The 19,549-nt window shown below is 32.1% G+C and overlaps 1 protein-coding gene across 1 annotated transcript in view; it reads left to right on the forward strand.

The window, feature by feature from the left end:
* Positions 1-11,767: 11,767 nt before the first annotated feature.
* The window catches only part of LOC139500092 (cholinesterase-like), a 32,636-nt gene continuing 24,854 nt past the window's right edge, over positions 11,768-19,549 (forward strand). Inside the window, exons 1-2 of the mRNA XM_071288832.1 lie at positions 11,768-12,291; positions 13,922-14,077. Of these exons, the coding sequence (XP_071144933.1) occupies positions 12,103-12,291; positions 13,922-14,077 (345 nt within the window). The 5' untranslated portion in view covers positions 11,768-12,102. The remainder of the gene's footprint in view (positions 12,292-13,921; positions 14,078-19,549) is intronic.

Raw genomic sequence — 19,549 nt, forward strand, 5'->3', positions numbered from 1 at the left:
ATGTGTTTTTTTCCAAATATCTAGTAAACTGTTAACATCAAAATCTACAAAATATCATATATTAACTGAAATCTTAGGATGACTTTAGTAAGGAATAATTGACATTATCTCCATTTCTATGAAACTTATCATCCAGACAATATTAGCAAATTTTAAATGACTGCTTAAGGAGTTATTGTCTTTAAATGATGATATATTATCCATATTTGTTTAAGCATTTTGTCTAAAAAAAAAATTAATAGTGACAGTAACTGTAAACGGCAAAACGATCAGCCATACAAGATAAGAAAGTACATTTTGGTCATAAACAATAATGTTGAAGAGCCATTGTTAAAGATGTATATAGTTCCATGCCAATAAAACATGTTATTTAGAGTTTCTATTTTTCCCCTTTTGATATTATGGCACCCAATTACCCCTTGTCTTTCGCATTTCTTTCAAAAAGCATCGGATATGAGTGCTCTAGATGAAGATCAATCATGAAGGATAATAAACCGGAACGTTACAAAATCAGTTCATTTCATTTTTGGAAGATTCCATCTGTTACTTTAACCATACTAGTAAACTATTATATAGATGAAAGCGGAATAACTGAGTTTTCAAACCGTTCACGATGTGTGTATTGCTCCAGGTAGACAAGAGCCTTAGTATACACTTATACCTTAGCTTGAGTTTAGTTTAATATAGTTATGTTAATTCGTAAGGTAATAATCTTATTGCCAACGAAAAGATGTCCACGTACATGGACTATTATGTTTCTACATCAAAATCATCCTAAAAGGTTTATTAAGGTTAAAGGTAAAATTAGTTTAAGTATAGTATCTCATATCAACATTTAAGAATAAAGATAAGAAACTAATATATGAGCCAAAGGTATGCGAACGAGCTTTAAAAATGCACTTATAAACTGATATCTTTTCAATGATTGTCCATGAAAGAGATTACGCTTATAAGCAATAGGGCCTTTAAAGCTTTCATCACGCATAGCTTATGACGAGGAGCATCTTACAATATTTCTTTTTCTTTCGTCGAAATTTTATCAAGACATACACACTTTAAAGATGTTTTATACAATGAAAACACAAAAAACGCGTTCCAGACCGCAATTGCATTGTTAATCTATCCTTTAGATTATTTGGAGAGAAAAACTTTAAAGGACTGGACATTGTGTGGTTCCTATGCTGGATAATTGAATACTATTGGCATTTACATTGACGTTTTATATTTTTGGTTATTTGGTTGGCCAACACTTGATCAAAGACCTAAACTTTTAATGAATCTTACAATTCTGTTTTGAGCAATCTGGTGTCTTTTCCTCTTTTTAAATTTATGTGATACATTGACATACAAAAAGGAGCAGCAATAATTAGAGTGACAGTAAATGAGTGTCATTGAAAGCGTTCTCGGGTTTACGCCTTACGATACCTATTCTTTTGTAGAATGTGTTCTCAAAGGTGTAGTAAACTGCGATGACAGAAAATCAAAGTTGGGCAATCCCGAACCCAAACAAAATCCGGATGTGCTATTAGTTGTCCCGAGGGGTAGGTAATTCCTGAGTCACTAGTTGCATCCGAATTCTAAATACATGTACATATACACATTGACAGCTTCCTTCCTTGGTTGCAGTATTGTGTTAACATTATTTCATTATTGACTGCACTTTATCTGAGTAATGCTTATTAAGCTCATCATTTTCGTATAGATTTCCTTACCTTCATTTCGTTCAACATATTGTTCAAATTATATCGTTTTAATTTTTTTGCACAACTCAGCATTCGTTTCCGGTTTTCAATACTGTAACCCTTCGCCTTTAATATAAAATAAAACCTGATCGATCCTATACTGTGGAAAATACATAGACAGCATTGTTCTTTTTTAAAAAACGTCTGCAATAGATTGTGTATATTTCATTTCTGATATGTATTAGTAGTAACATAAATATAAAGAAGTTCCTATCAATTAAATATAGCGCAATGTTTATCAGATTATTTTATTAAGAGACATTTTACATGTTTGATATAAAAAAAAGTTTACTGATTAGCTACTTCATAGATTGAAAAGTTTTGTTGCTGGGTGTTTTATATTCAATTTTTAGATACCAGTTTCAAGGCGGGAAAGTCGGATCACATGTAATTCTTCTGTGTATTCCTAGTTTTTAAAACTTTTTAACTATTAAAACAATGCGGCAATTATAAGTCGAAAGAAAATATGGTATCACGCTCAATGCAGTGTTGGAATCATTATTTATATTCTGTATTTTTCTCTCATTGATATATATCACATATGCTTATTTACAGCAGATTCCAACGAGTATGAAGCTAAATGTAGATTCTTTGGTTAGCTTCCTTGTTAGCTCAACCATGAAATCATTATTAGGTAAGGTACACAAGCCTTTGGGTGGAGTCAGTAGTTAAACAGAGAACCAATCAGAACTAGTGACAAAATATAAACATTGTAAAACTTGTTTTACAAGTCAGTTTAAAAATAAGTTTTCAATCTAAATTTAAAATTTATTGATAAGTATAAGCTAATTCACAAGCATGCTGTAGGTGTGTTTGATTAATCAATTTTATTTCAATCAATTACTCAGTTCATTTATAAATCCAGTTATGTGTATGTATAAGGTTAATGGCCCCTTCTGTAGCCTTTGAATTACGAATGTTTCAAACTGCAATAATATAAAAACAGCAAAGATAATGAATAATAAAAATGGGCCATTTTGTACATTTACAATGAGGAAACTTCGATCAAGCATTATTATTTGTAGTTTTATTGCATTTAAAAGTTAAACGGGATTTTGTGGCAAATAAACCAAGATTTTTGTAGAAAATCCACAGATATTTTTGTTAAAAAATTGTAAGCATAGATTACTCACTTGATTTTCTATGATATGCTAGCGTTTATTGTTTACAAAAAGTCCTAGACACCCGTTAATGTAAATTTTAAAAAACTCGTCCAAAGTCACGAAATTCTAGCGCACCCTAGAAGGTGTACTTGAATTGGTTCATATATATATTTGTTTAAACCAATATCTAAATTTATAAACTTGTTTTAATGAAATCATTTCTAGCACTGCGTGCAAACAAATCCTCCATATATCAAGTACTAAATTGCCAACTATGAAAGTGCAAGGGGAAATGCTGTGGATTTGCTATAAAATTTCCATTTGTTTAGCATTGAATCAACACATGGGTACATCATCCTTGAACAAAACATAAACTGTAACTCCGCTTCTAATTTATTGTAATACATAGATTAAATTTTTTAATTGAATCAAAAACTATAAGAAATGAAATTTAATTTGCAAAGTTGTTTAGGGAAACCTGTTTGTATGAAACATACATATTATAACCAGGCCATTAATATGAGTGTTTTCATTGGATGATGAATTGGTGCTATGCTCCTCTCAATTTTGAGGTAATAATTATTTCATGGTTGAGCTAACAAGGAAGCTAACCAAAGAATCTACCTGTAGCTTCATACTCGTTGGAATCTGCTGTAACCGATTTTTAACAAACGTTTTAATTGTTCTTTATGCTTTGGTAATGTTAAAACAGGTCATTCATTTTTCGTTTTCATTGCTGTAACTCTTCACCTATAATATTTTAAAAAAAACCCTGATCGATCCAATACTGTTGAAAACACAGACAGCATTGTTTGTTAAAACGTCTGCAATTGATGTGTATATTTCATATCTCATGTGTATAAGTAGTTACATAAATATAAAGCAGTTTCTATCAATTAAATATAGCGCAATTTTTATCAGATTATTTTATTTAAAGACATTTTACATGTTTGATGAAAGAAATGGTTGCTAAAAGATTTGTTGCTGAGTGTTTTACTTCAAATTTTTAGAATTTGAATTTTCCAGTCTGGAAGGTCGGATCTTTTATAAATCTTCTGCGTATTCGTATTTTTTAAAAGTTTTAAAATATTAAAAAGTCGGTCATCATTAGTTAAGAGCAATATATCGTATCACACTTGATGCAGTGTTACATATGTTTATTCTGGTATTTTACTATCATTGAAATATATATAATGTTGGCTAGCTTTGCCGATTATTCCCAAAAATTTATCCTATATGGTCCGAGAACACAATTATTTCGTAGTGCATTTCTTTTAGAACATAAATGAAAATAAAAAAAATCCCACCTGCGCTTTCTCAAAGAAACTTTTACAGTGTGTTGTACTACATTTAGGGACAAATTATATCAAAATTATAGAAAACTTCATCGGCTCTAACTCAAAATATCGACAATTTTATGTTTAGGGCACTTGAAATCTTTTGACAGCTTCCGAAGTGCTAATTTTCAACCTTTTTCAGCTGGACCAAATCACTACTTTCCTTTAAAATTCTGGACCCAAATTTTTTTACAGTGTAATTTCACCCCCCTACTTGCAATTTGAGGCATTAAACATCGAGAAATAAATTTGGAAGGGGTATAAAAGTTAATGGCAAGTAACCCACTGTCAACACTAGGGACTATATTCGTGGTCTCGGACCATATGTTGTGTTGATACCTTATAATAGATAATCGTGTTTGCGTTTTGGGTTCCTCGAAATATGAAAAAAAAGTGGGACAAATATTCACCACATACCAAACGCAGATAAACTTATAGCACTTATAGGCCACCTAAAGACCTTCAACAGTGAGCATAACCCATACTGCATAGTAAGCTATAAAATGCTCCGACATCACAAATGAAAATTTAAATGAGAAAACTCACAGGCTATTTTATATACAAAACCCTAAACGAAAAACAAAAATACAACATCAAACGACAACCAATAAATTCAAAGCTCTCGGCTTGAAACAGTCATATACAGTATGTGTTGGGGTTAAAGATAATTGCATTTTGTGGACATCAAACCCTCTCGCTAGAGTTTTTAACGAGGCAATTTCTTATAACCATGCTGCATTATCATATTTTATTCCCTGGCGAATTGAATTCATCTTTTTTTTATATACATAACTAATCATATGGATAAGAACATCAAGACTCTACTATTACAATTATTTTTAAAAGCCGTAATAATAGATATTTTGTATGAGCCTTTTAAATCCGCCCAAATCCAACAGGGTATTTTAGTGTTATCCCTGTGCATTTCATGCTTGGTTTTAAATTTCAGTGCCTTAATTTTTCTTGCCATCCAACACTCCACACTGAACTATTAACTTTAACTTTGAGCCTTACAGCTCATCAGTATAAACAAGTACATGTACAGTGTATACATACGGCAGAATATAATACAAAGCTTTATTTCAAAAACACTCCGTCACATTGACATGTGAAACAAGAGGTAAATTACAAAATACAATCGCATACAATTAAAGAAATAAATAAAACAACTTAGAAATGTAATATATAGAAAATTACTTTACTTTACATTTTAATATTTTAGTATTATAATATTTTAGTTAACTTTGAAATGAATAAAGACACATTTTTAAGTACGTTAATATTAGTCCATGACAGTAGTTCTTTCATTTTTGCTTCACTCGGATATTTCACATAGTACTCTGGAATATGCTGATTTCTGGTATTTTTTTTACTAATATAGAATTGCATTCAAATAAATAATGGTATTCATTGCCAATTGCAGTTAAATACAAATTACATGTCCTCTCTTCTTTTTGAATGTTATACCATATTCCCAGCTCTACTGGAATGTTTACATTGCAGCATCTTAATTTTGAAATATATTTACGTTCGAATGGTGTTAATTTTAAAAGATAGTGACCATGGTACTCTTCGTATCCATTCGACTGCAAGGAACATGTAAATACTATAATTCATTTCCTGTTGATACATGGAAAATATGTAAAGATTTTTGGATTTTTTTATTCATGCATCTAATAAACATTCCTTCCAAAATATAATATTAAGATAAAAGGTTTCCAAAAGGATGTTAGATTTATTCTATTATATAGATATAAGAAGATGTGGTATAAATGCCAATGAGACAACTCTCCTTCCAAGTCACAATTTGTAAAAGCAAACCATTATGCTGTTTTTGTGTACTCGTTATTATTCTGTGGTTAACATGTCGACACTCCCTTTTATTTGTACTGTATTCCTGTCATGTAATGTTGTCATTTTAGCGACATATTTAACATCATCATAAAGTGCGAGGTTTGACGAGCCACAAAACCAGGTTCAACCCATAATTTTTTTCTTAAAATGTCCTGTACCATTCAGGAATAGGGCAGTTGTTATTTAATAGATCGTGTCTATGCATGTAGCATTATTGTTTGTTTTTGTTTTAATTTTCAGTGTTTCTGTTGTTTAATCGTTTTCCTCTTATAGTTGATGTGTTTCCCTCGGTTCTAGTTTGAAACCCGGACCTGTTTTCACTCAATCGATTTATGACTTTTGAATAGCGGTATACTACTGTTGCCATTATTTATCGGGTTTAGCATTATTGATTCCTCAAATCTGATCAAAATCATCAGTGTTAAATGTAATATTGATAGTTAACATTGCAATTAACTGTATTTTATTGCTCTGAACATCGTGTATTTCAATTGATGTCTTAAAATCGTATTGCAGAAATTCTGATATGAGAATCAAAATATTAGTTTAACTGTTTATAAGATATGACCAAATCTAAAGTAGTCTGTTTAAACATTTTATTTCGCTCCTGGAACTAAATTTATGGTGTGCAATCTGTCAGGTGAACTGTTCAGCAGACAATAGAATAATAATAAAACTCGATTAAATGCACCTGTCGATACGATATCGTGATCATCTATAATACATTCATGTTCAATTATCAGTCATTTGCAAATATTTCATAAATAACATTGTTCGATAAAAACACTATATAATAGCTGTACTGTTTTAAGGGAGTTTATGTCTTTTCAAGAGGAATTGCATAATATGCGATTGCATGCATAGTTAAATGTAAACAAAAACTCGTCCTATGGTGAAATATAAAGATATTACAACAGTGATATAAATTCCGGCGAGTTATGACTGCTTATATATGCATCCCGCACAGCCAAATACCTTTTTTTTCTTTCTATAGATTTGGCTTTGATGTCGGACAGAAGTAAAGGTGGTTATATTTCTTATTCAAGACAATCAATTGTAACTGACGATAATTAATCATCGACCACTGCAATGTTATTTAAAAAGCCCGTAAATTTAAGTATTATTCCAGTTTAACAATTACTCCACTAGAAAAGACGGGCGAAAAATACCAGGGGGACAGTCAAACTCATAGATCGAAAATAAACTGGCAACGCAATGGCTAAAAAATATTTTAAAAAAACAGACAAATAGTAGTACAGAAGACACAACATTGAAAACTAAAGACTAAGCAACGCGAACCACACCAAAAAACTGGCGGTGATTAATATCTGGTTAGATCTTTAGACATCGCGTGCATTGGCAAAATAAGTTGATATCAATATGAAAAGGATAACACATAGTTATACCATTTTTCTTGGTAGATCAAGACACTTTTTAAAACCCTTTATTCAGCAGTACTGTTGTTTTTAAAAGAACTGCATGTAAACAAAAATCGCGCAATCTTGTTGAGTAATGCAGTTATTTACAACTGAACATAAATTTACATATCGTGAATATATAAGAATAAGATAAATAAATCCAATTAAAACATTATAGCAACGCTATTTAAAAAAAAATTAATTTCGAACCTAAGCTAACGGAATATAGAGTTAATCACTACGAATAATCGGTAAGAAAAAATGGCATCAAGTATAGTGTACAATAATGAATTTTACATTTATCGAACGTTACGATCAAATAATGCATGTCAAACTATATCATCATATGTTCAAAGGTTAAGAATACAAATGACAGGGCGTGAATGTATATGAAAATATCAAGTGATGCATAATGAGTATGACAGAGAAAGAAGGCGATGGAAGTCATATCATTCCTCCATCAAAGAACAGTACCTCGATCGAAATGAACGGTATAACCTATATAGTTATCTTATCTGGCTAAGCTAGTAAATACAAATGTGCAAAGGATAAGATCTCATATTTTAAAATAGATTTGACAACAAAAGGTTCTCTCAACAGTAGGCTATATTCTTTTAAATGTGTTTAAGTCATTTTCATAGTCAAATAAACCATTACGTTAAAGATCAACGCAAAATGGCATTCAATCTCATCAGTGGATTGGAATTTTATCACTAGATAATTTATCATATTTAGGAAATGAAACATTTACGGTGAACATCTGGAAATCTTTTGATTTACGTGTCATAAAGTTGTATCTCAGAGAAGAAAAAAATAGTTAAAGATATTTCAAATATTCCAAACCGAAATACGTTTTATGATATATGTAATAGTGTATCATTGAAACATAAAGGTTAAATACGATTATCAGTAACATTTTATTGGTTTTTGATTAGTTCCCAAGTGTAAAAGATAGCATGCCTATACAGATTATAATTTCAGTTCGGTTTTAGGATCTGATAACGTACTCCTACATGAAACATCATGTCGGATTAAAATATCGAAATATTTAGTTTTATCCACAGTATCGATTTTGAAAATATATCCGATCCATGTAAGCTGTCTTTCATATTGTTTTCATCTTGCACTCATCCGCTTTTTTTGTACTGGTGCGGCGAAAGCAACCACCAACCAACCAATCAATCAATCTTAATTTATTATTTATAACAAACAATAGTTCTGTGTCATTTTGGTCTCTTGTGGAGAGTTTTCTCATTGGCAATCATACCACATCTTCTTTTTTATAAATAGTAGTTTACCTATGCCCCTTTTCTTTTTCAGCGATGCAGATACCAGTGCTGAACTCCCCTAAACTCCCGACATTTTTGTAGTACAAAATTCAATGCTTGTCAATTTGACATCTGTTCACCAGAGAACAAAGAACGTGGAGGTAAACATTTATAACAGAAAACTGTAAGGTCTTAGAAAATTAGAAAGCCCATTACCGTATATAGATATTGGAAGATGTGATATGAGGGCCAATGAGACAACTCTCCATCCAAATAACAATTTATAAAAGTAAAGTATGTTATAAAAGACCATAGCATGACAAAATTGTGAAAACAATTCAAAAAGAAAACTGACGTTCTCAACTCAGGCAGAAAGCAATACCAGGAAACCATGACACCTTAAACCTTTTAGTCAGTACATACCATAGATATAGGAAGATGTGGTATGAGTGCCAATGAGACAACTCTCCATCCAAGTCACAATTTATAAAAGTAAACCATTATAAGTCAAAGTACGGCCTTCAACACGGAGCATTGGCTCACACCAAACAGCCGGCTATTAAGGGCCCAACAAATTACTAGTTAAAACCATTCAAACGGGAAAACCAATGGTCTAATCTATATAAAAACGAGAAACGAGAAACACAAGTAGACTTATATTATTCATTACGTGATAACACGAACAAAAGGTTTTTAAATGATGCTACAAGGTGTCTCTTTCTTTGCCCTATCAGGGAAGAATATAAAGGAGGATCTTATATAAATCAAAGTATGGGCAGTGGCGTAGCTTGCATGTATGCTCAGATGCTCAAGCATCCACATCATTTTGACAGAAAAAAATATAAATAAAGATAGTATGTTCGCAACAGTTAAACTCGGAGGAATCCGTATGTAACAAGGGTTAGGATTTGAGGATAACATCCAATTAATTCCGATGAAGTATACGTGGTCTTTTATTAAGGATAATTTAGTTTCTGTAATAAAACAAGAGGGATAAATCGCAGAAAAGTGTTCTCGATTTTTTTTCGTAAAAAGACTACGTCATCGGCTACGGCAAGTGCAGAGGAAGATGCACAGATCCTCGGAAATGTTTCATCTGAAATTGAGCCTAGCGGAGCGATGGCTTCTACAACTGACCAACAACATAACTGACAACTAAATCACCATATTCTGATATAGTTTCCTGTGACATGAAAGACGACGTGAAAAAAAAACCTAATCTATAATAGAGTGTGATCATTCCTAGGCTTATCAGTAAATTCCAGTTTCTATCTAGGTCCACATATTAATTTTATTTTCAATAAAAGAACAAAGTTCCTATGTCTCCTGCATTGCACATATTTTATGTAACCAATGAACAAGAGCAATAACTAATAAAAAATAAAGTTTTTCCTTTTCCTTTTATTTTTAATGGAGATAAAGCTTTAGAGAAAATGCAATGGGATTCCCGTTATAATTTATATTTCAAAAGGTCAAAGCTTAGGACTTATTTTCGAAATTGTCATTGCTGATGATATAAAAATCTGGCAAGAATTGTACACATGAGAGTGCAAAAAAGACCGGATGGACGGACACCAGTTATTTCGATGATGTCCCCTGCGACGCATTAATGGGGTCACTTCAGTTCCTATATTCCGAAGTGCCGCTGTGATAGGGGCGTTTTTTAGAAATGCTAGGAAAGGGGATCACTTCAGTTCCTTTATACAGAGGTGACGCTGTAATTGGGTTATTTATGAGATGTCAAATATTAAGATTGGTGGGAAACTTTTACATCAAATAAATAAATTATGAATTACATTCAGTTTTGAGAATTTCGGGAAAACATTAAAATTTTGTTTGAAATATAATTATATGAATTGGTGGGTATTTTGAAATTAAACAAATATCCAACCAGTGTCGGATTCTATGGAAGCAAATGTGCTTACAGGAACAATGTCTGAAAAAAATATAAATTTTCTGCATAAAATAGTCCAAAAAAAGGCATCCACATCATTTCAACCCTGGCTACGCCACTGATGGGGACATGCAGGAATTGATGAGTCTAAACCCGTTAGTTTAGAGAGACGTTCAATTTAAATCTAAAGGTCGTATTGTCGTTTTTATTTATAATTTTGACCATGTATCAACCTTTTCCTTTTAATGGTATTATCTGCAATTTGTTGTACATTCAAACATAAACGAAACGAGTAAATATTTATACAAGAATAATGAGTAAATAATAAACAGAATATCGATAATTTAAACCTTATTTTTACAAGATCCATTATATCATCAGATAATGATATTTCGGTTAACTAATACACGAATCAAACAAAACAATGTCCTCTGTGTGGAATGTTAAATACCATCAGATATGTCAAAACAGACCCTATTGTAGCAAAAGCCGAGATAGATGATTAAAAATAGAAACGGAGAGATAATTTATAGCTGGCATGACAATACGGCATGACAATAACGTCTGACATGAAAATACGGATTTTGTGTTATTAAAATGTGCTGTTAAAAAATCCTGGAAATATTTTTTAAATGAAAGAATGTATCTCTCTGACGCAAAGCTCTGATTCCTTGCCCAGCTTTGTCTATTTTATTTGGTCCTTCTTGGTTTATAGCTATTCATGTTTTTAATAAGCTTTTAATTTTCAAATAATTTGGCCTGGAGCATCACTGAAGATACATTGATTGTCGAAATGCGCATCTGGTGCAGAAAAGTTGGTACCGTTTTATGTTATTATAAACTGTATTGGCGGCAGTAATTTTCGAAAAAATGAAATAATTATTTGTGTTTCCACAAGATAACTTAACATTTCATCATGGGTAATTGGAAGAAGAAATGAGCAATGACGTGACTTTTGACTTTCAGTGTTTACAACTTGAACATACTTACGCAAAGATTCATTAGCAATTAAGAGTAAAATCAATAGGTTCTCTACTGCAATATGGCTAACAGGTGACACATTTATCTTCTTTAAAGTACGTCGTTCAGAAGTCAAAAGATACATTACTTTTTAAACTAACGTCGAAACATAACGATAAAAACACGAAATCACTTGACTTAATTAGTTTCCGTTCAACATGTTTATCAGTGTATATCATTTCTCAATCTTATATCAGATTTACTTATAATTTTGATGTAAATGAACTGCATGGAACAATAATGTTCTCTTGTGAATGACAGCCATATGTCCTCTTCAATCCAAAGAATCTACAAAAAGTTTAGCCACGATTTACTATCAGATAACTCATGCTAATTTTGTGTTAAAGCAAAGGAAAATGGCTTATCGATTCAACTAATTTTTCATATCTTATCCAACAACAAAATGCGACTTGTGCAGAAATAATGTAAACAGTACTGCACGTGTAGCCTCAATATTCAGACCACAATGATGCATGCTATTACTATTATCCTTTCAGCATTAGTTTTGTGTTCTGGACTAGACAATAATCCGATACGTAATACAAAATATGGTAAAATTCGTGGGAGAGTGACAACCCGACTTCCGGGGACAGAAGTAGAAGAATTCCTTGGTGTACCATATGCAGCTCCACCCATAAAAGCACTTCGCTTTAAGGTAGGTTTGTTTTTATGTGACAAATTAGATAATTGTTGTTTTTCGTGCCATTTAGATAAATTGTTTTACATAGACTTTGCTTAGACACATTATTATACACAAACTAAAGTGGATATGTTACAAGAGAAACTATTACGTAAACTTATTAACTACCTACAATGTACATGTGCAGTAAGTACTTGTCTTAAATTATCGATTCAAAAGTTAATGCATGGAAATATTTTGGCTTTTATTTCTGGTATCTCTTATAAATGCTTGGTTGAACAGGCTAATGAATTTTACCAGCAACAATTGAAATGAGTATAAAAACCGCATTACGCTTTTAAATGCATATGCAATTTTATGTAAAAGCAAAAATCGTTACGATCTATCGTTAAATAACCGTTATAAACTACGATAGTCTCCATATGCTGAATTATATTTATTTTGAAAACTAAATACATTTGTACTTTTTGGAAAGTGACCTGGGAGCAATTACTATCATTAAGTAAAGAATCACTCATTGCATTGTTTTAGAGGAGTTACATAACGAGAAAGCACTGCACTTGTAAACAATTATGATATTGAAAATCCTCGTAATGCATACTTTCTTTACAATCTGATTCTTAAAGTCATCGAGATTTCCTCAACTTTTCGGTTATAGTCAAAATTATATGTGACTTTATATTTTCACTTATAAAACGGCCCTTAAATAAGGTACGCGAGTTTTTTCCATAAAAAATAAGTTTTAACAGAAATTCATCAATTGGTGTTCAATAAAAAAATGTGCATTTCTATCTCAAAGGATATCTAGAATTCCTGTGGCAGTCAAACATCATGACAACAAAAAATGAATGGCTACCATTATGAATTCTTTGAATTTTGGTATTGAACAAAAACTTGCGTTTGGGACATCGCGAAAGTTTTGCTTTATGCCTCAATTTTTACTAGTATTTTATCTTATTTACAATGGAATGTACTAGTTAAACATACTTCCGATTAAGCTATACAACCCGCAAAAATAAAATGCGTAATTGGGCGAAGCTCAAGCCATAAAACAGATATGTTGTAAACATTAACGCAGTTATTTAGATTTAATAATGAAATGCATATTTCCCCTAATTTTTCTGACTTTTGTAACATTTAATTTTTTGTGCTGAAGTTGTGACCCATTGACTAGTATTCTTTATTAGTGAGCAAAGAATTGATTAAGAATAAAGGAAGATGTGTTGCAATCGTCAATAAAACATCAATCAAGTGTTACACTGACAGTTAACATTTTTCATATGAAATTAATTATTATCTTAATCATGTATTAATTTCAAAGACGACTATGTCATGGGATATGATTAAAAATGATTCTATCTTTTAAATTGGAAAAATCGATATTTTCATGTCAAGAAATTGAGAACAGTAATATTATCTTAGTTGTATCATTTTGGAATTTTATGTTCTCAATGCTTTTCAATGGCATGTTTAACCGTTTTTTATTTGAGCGTCACTGATCAATCTTTTGTAGATGAAACGCGCGCCTGGCGCAGCACAATTAAATCCTATTAGATATGTTTATTGATAGTATTGATGATTTTCAATTTTCATAAAGCTGACATGATCTTATACTTTTCATTTCTTATTTGCATTTTAATTTAAGAGACCTACAGATCCAACACAATGGAACGGCATAAAAAATACTACTACAGTGCCACCCGCTTGTCCACAACCCTCCTGGAGTTATTTGAGTACACATAAACCAAACTTCCAGTTATCCAACGAAGATTGTCTCTTTATGAATATCTTTGTACCTACGGTAAGTACCGGAGTCTGTTCTTTAAGCATGCACCAATTATAGCCAATTACAATCATTGCATATTTATGTAATGAATTCTAAATTACTAAAAAAAAGTAAGTTATCTGTTTGAATTGTTTTACATTGTCATTTCGGGCCCTTTCATAGCTGACTATGCGGTATGTGCTTTGCTCATTGTTGAAGGCCGTACGTTGACCTATAGTTGTTAATTTCTGTGTCATTTTGGTTTCTGTTGGAGAGTAGTTTCATTGACAATCATACCACATCTTCTTCCTTTTTTTTTAATCTTTACCGCGATTTAACTAGACTTTTTACTAACAAATTGTTGCCAAATAAAGTCAAGACGATAAGTCTCGAGTGCTACATCACCAAATGAAACTCATCACCGACCTAGTACATGTACCTGCATAAGCAACACGATGCCACATGTGGAGCAGAATGTTTCACCCTTTCAGAGCACCTGAGATCAACACCAATTTTTGGTCAGGTTCGTGTTGCTCTTATTTTCTATGTTTTTTTTTTGTAGACTGCGGTCAGTCTTTTCGTCGTTTTCCAATTTTTACCTTGGCGTTGTTAGTTTGCTTTACGGTAATATATATCTGGTATCTTCTTCCTATTTTTACCTTGGCGTTGTTAGTTTGCTGTCGTAATATATATCTGGTATCTTTCATTTTTTTCTTTTGCTACGGAGGTGTTAACTAGAACAGCTGCATAGAAAAAACGCACATCTGATTCAGGGTCTCTGTGAACGATAAATAAGTTATTCGTATTTGCAAATACCACGGCATACAGTGTAAAAACGGCAAAATAAGGCCGTTAGTTTTCTCGTTTGAATTGTTTTACATTGTCATATATATCGGGGCCCTTTATAGCTAATTATGCGGTATGGGCTTTGCTCATTGTTGAAGGCCGTACGGTGACCTATAGTTGTTAATGTCTGTGTCATTTAGGTCTCTTGTAGACAGTTGTCTCATTGGCAATCATACCACATCTTCTTTTTTTTATATAATCTCCTGTTTTACCACAGCGGCGTTGACTTGAGATATGTACGATGTGTATTACTAGACAAATGAAAATTCACAAATAAAACTTCTTTATTAACCAATCATAATGCAGCTTTCTTATGAAAAAGGAGAGAGACGATACCAAGGGGGAATTCCACAATCATGAGTCCAATAAATACTGACAACACAATGGTCAAAAATAAAGCGATGAATAACAACAAAAACATCATATAGAAAACTAAATACTGAGCAACGCCAATCCGGGATAATTGTTATCAAAGGTACCAGGATTATAATTTATTACGCAAAACGCGCGTTTCGTCTACATAAGACTCATCAGTTACGCTCAGTTCAAAAATGTTATGAAGCACAAAGTTGAAGAGCATTGTCATTTGATGACCCAAATTCCGAAAAGTTATGCCAAATACGGCTACGGTAATCTATGGTGATACCCTCGGGGTCGAAACGTCCACCAGCAGTGGCTTCGACCCAGTGGTGATAATACGCCAGACACGCGTTTCATCTACCTAAGACTCATGAGTGACGCTCAGATCAAAATAGTTATAAAACCAAACAAGTACAAAGATATGTCCTTTAAAAAGGTTAGCGGTCCTGCTCCACATTTAGGAACAGTAAGGTATAATGTAAAGTGTTATTATTAATTTTATTTAAATCTTAATACTGAAAATATCAAAGACAATTGAAGGCACAACATGTAATTTAATAATAAAATTAAATATTTATAAACATGACGAAAACGGCATACTAATGCATGGGTACAGGTTCCAGTCAAATTACCCAACTTCATACCTATTTCACGTTAAAATGACTAGCGACAATCTGGATAAAATCGTTTACATATAGGATACATGTGACCATGTTTTATATGTTTTACATCCTGTTTTAAATACATGTTATTTATTAAGTGATAATATCCGGTAAAGGTGTCTAAATTTGAATATATTCATAATATTGGATTTCCACTTTCGTTTTGATATATAGAAGACGGAAGAGACATTTATTAAGTGATAATATCCAGTAAAGGTGTCTAAATTTGAATATATTCATAATATTGGATTTCCACTTTCGTTTTGAAATATAGAAGACGGAAGAGATCATGTCAAATATTGTAGCACTTCTGCCAGCTGAAATTTACTTTCCACAAGATTCAATTTCTAATATATTTTCGGAAAAGGGGAAATATCAAGGAGCAAATATTGGATCTATTTTAGACAGAGTTGTTTCCGGAAACATAAATATCGATGACTTTATACAAGATATGACTGTCAGTCAAACAGAATTAAAGAAAGGTACTAAAACGGTCAAACGATGGGCTTCAATGAATAACCGATCGTTATGGGTTGTAAAGGAACTGCAGGTAATTGGTAAATTTACAATTCGAAAAGATTTTCAAATCGGTGAGAAGATTCCTGCAAGAATGAAGACGACGAATAATGGTGGGGAATGTGTTGTTGTTCGAAAACGTCCAGTATCTGGAGTGTCAGTTAAACCGGCTTCATTTTGGAAATTCTATGATCAAATGACCGCACCTAAACGATTAGAGTTCTTACAGAACTTTAAATCTGTTCGATTGCAGAGTAGCTACTTTGCAGAGGATTTGACACCAGGACCTGAGGCAACAGACGACGACGAATTCACGGAAAAACAGGAATGGTTCTTTAAAGCCAGCCAACCATTTCAACAAGAGTTAGCTACTTTATAAATTGTGTCTTTAAAGTGAATTGTAATCATTTGCCTAAATTGATGTGTTAAATACTTTTAGATATTCAGTTTGGCGGTGTTCAAATGAATAAAAATGCTCAAATTTTGTGATGGATTTATTAGAAACTTATCTTATGTAAACAAAACTATATCGTTGATACATTGTAGCTTACATGTATGTAGTTTATTTTATTAAACAACTGAAATTTACTTCTTTAAAAATGGAATTGGTTATACTTTGAAGCCTGAATGAAAACAATAGCAGTGTGGCTTTATATATACGCAAATCATGTATTAATTTGTATTTTGTGATCTTAAAAAAATACATTATGCGCATATTTCGGGAAAGCAGAAAAATTCATACAAACAGTGCATAAATATTCAACATTTAATTATCTGAAAGGTTAAGCCAACTCTGTCTCTGAATACAACGATTCTTCGAAAATATTTTTGTTAAAGTTGGAAGAGAAAAACGATCAATTGGTTATTACAATTGCAAAGACCAAACGGATTTATATATATATAAGCCACGTTTGAAGCATTATTGAAGACAATCTTCTATGAAAGCATTTAGTATTTGTGTTAATTTAAGAAATTTTGATCTCATATATAGGGAAATTTTTTTTTAATAATCTTTGATTCGACCATTTTTTTCCTTTTTAGTTGCAAACTTAATTTTTTAGTTCATGAGCCAATATAATCATTGTAAAGAATGGACGTATAAAAGGGTTGAAAGTGGAAACTCATCATAATTTCCTACCGTCCTAAACTAAAGTAAAGAATATTCCTACCTGATAACGGTGTCAATTACTTTGTTATTGATTTTGTATTGTCCTATAAGAGTAGCTGAAATAACTGAGATAACCTGAAGTTTTCAAGGTTTTATTTATTCTTGGTTTTCCAATACTCAGGTCATCAAGCTGCTTCGTGTATTTTAATATTTATGCCTAATTAAATATCGTTGTAAGTGGTCTCCCAGTATGCAAGGTTATCATCTGTTACAAGTCAGTGCTTTGACACTGAAACCATATAACATACCTTTGCTATATGTTTCATTGTTATAGTTTTAAATTATAAAGAAAGTGAGGTTTCAAGTTGACCTAAGATAGATATGGCCATTTATTTTATGTTATTTTTTGGTTAAAAGGCTCCTTAAGTACTCAATGATATGATATTGAATGTCTTGAAAGGTTGCTATCAATAAAGTTTGGAGTCCTGGTGGTTATTTACCAACACAGCTTATTCTAATGTTCTCAGATTACGTACAGAAAGGTGTTGTGGTCATTTCTGGTTGTGAAATTTTTTTTTTTTTCATTCTCTTTTTTTTTTTCATTCCCTTTTTTGTTTTCATTTCCTATCATGATTTTCATTAATAGATGGTTGCTGCTAACAAGGAAGCAATTAAATCAATAGTTCCTAGTTGATGAACCCATGCCTTCGAAGTTTATTTTTATTATTATATCCCAGTGAATCTAATATAAAGAATATTACACAAAGTAGAAGGTCTACATCGTAACTAAATTTTTCCTCAATATTGACACAGCTTTATGATACCAAACTAGAAACTAAGACCAACGTGATGTTTTCCCATTATTCCAATTGTCAAATTCACAATTCTCAGCAGTATCATACCCTCTACTCAATCGCGCGGCGTTCAAATATCTCCGGTAATACATCATGCACGTATCTGCTCATATTAGAGCTTTCTTGCAAATTAACGAAAACTACATAAGAATTATACGTAAGACTAGTTTCGTGGAATCTTTATTTTTCGGCTCAATGTATATACCGATTTAGATTATAGACAATTACTCTGCACGCAACGACACATGTTTAATTGAATTTTCGTACGATATAGGAATTTCGGTACGTTAGAGAGGTAGACATATAATACCACCAAAAGGAGGAGAAATTTTTTTTTCTTGAATATAAGCTCGACAGAAGAAAACAAAATACTCATAAAAAAAAGATTGCGCTCAACCCATCATCCCCACCATACAAAATGTAAGAAACCTATTATATTGAATTCACTTGCAATGGTATGCACTTTACGCAAAAACTTTTCCTACAGAGTTATGAGGAAGAACTCAGTGAATCAACTCCCTTTTGCGGTCCTTTATCTTTAGATACAGTAAACAGTCGTCTGATCTGAAATGGTGTCCGATTTTCGAATGTGATATTTGGACTAAGCGTGAATTCGCATTACGGGTGATGCATGCATTACAGGATAAACATTTGTTTTATTCTAGCGATGTTGATGAACCTTTTGTAGACGAAACACTCGACTGGTGTAAATTATATAAGCTTGTCTCGATGATGCTCTTCAACTTTGTACTTGTTTGGCTTTATAAATATTTTGATATGAGCGTCACTGATGAGTCTAGTGTAGACAAAACGAGCGTCTGGCGTACTAAATTATAATCCTGGTACCTTTGATAACTATTCACTGTGTCGATGCATACGGCGTCGCTCCTTTTGTAGTTGACGCGATTATCTCAGTTTATGTTTTCTACCTCGATTTGTATCTTTTAAATCGATTTACTAAAGATGAATATTATCGCATTTGTTTTATTCTCCTCAACTTCATAATTGATTTGACTGGGTATAGACTGGTATGGTTTTTAATTCAAGTACCAAGTTTCAAGTACCTTTTTCAGTTACTTTTATTATTCATAGCTTACCTCATAGAAATTAGTCTCACATAATAACGCACTTCTTGTACAAGTATCCTAGTCTATTTTAAAAG

Source organism: Mytilus edulis, chromosome 1 (genome assembly GCF_963676685.1).
Source record: "Mytilus edulis chromosome 1, xbMytEdul2.2, whole genome shotgun sequence".
NCBI lineage: Eukaryota > Metazoa > Mollusca > Bivalvia > Mytilida > Mytilidae > Mytilus > Mytilus edulis.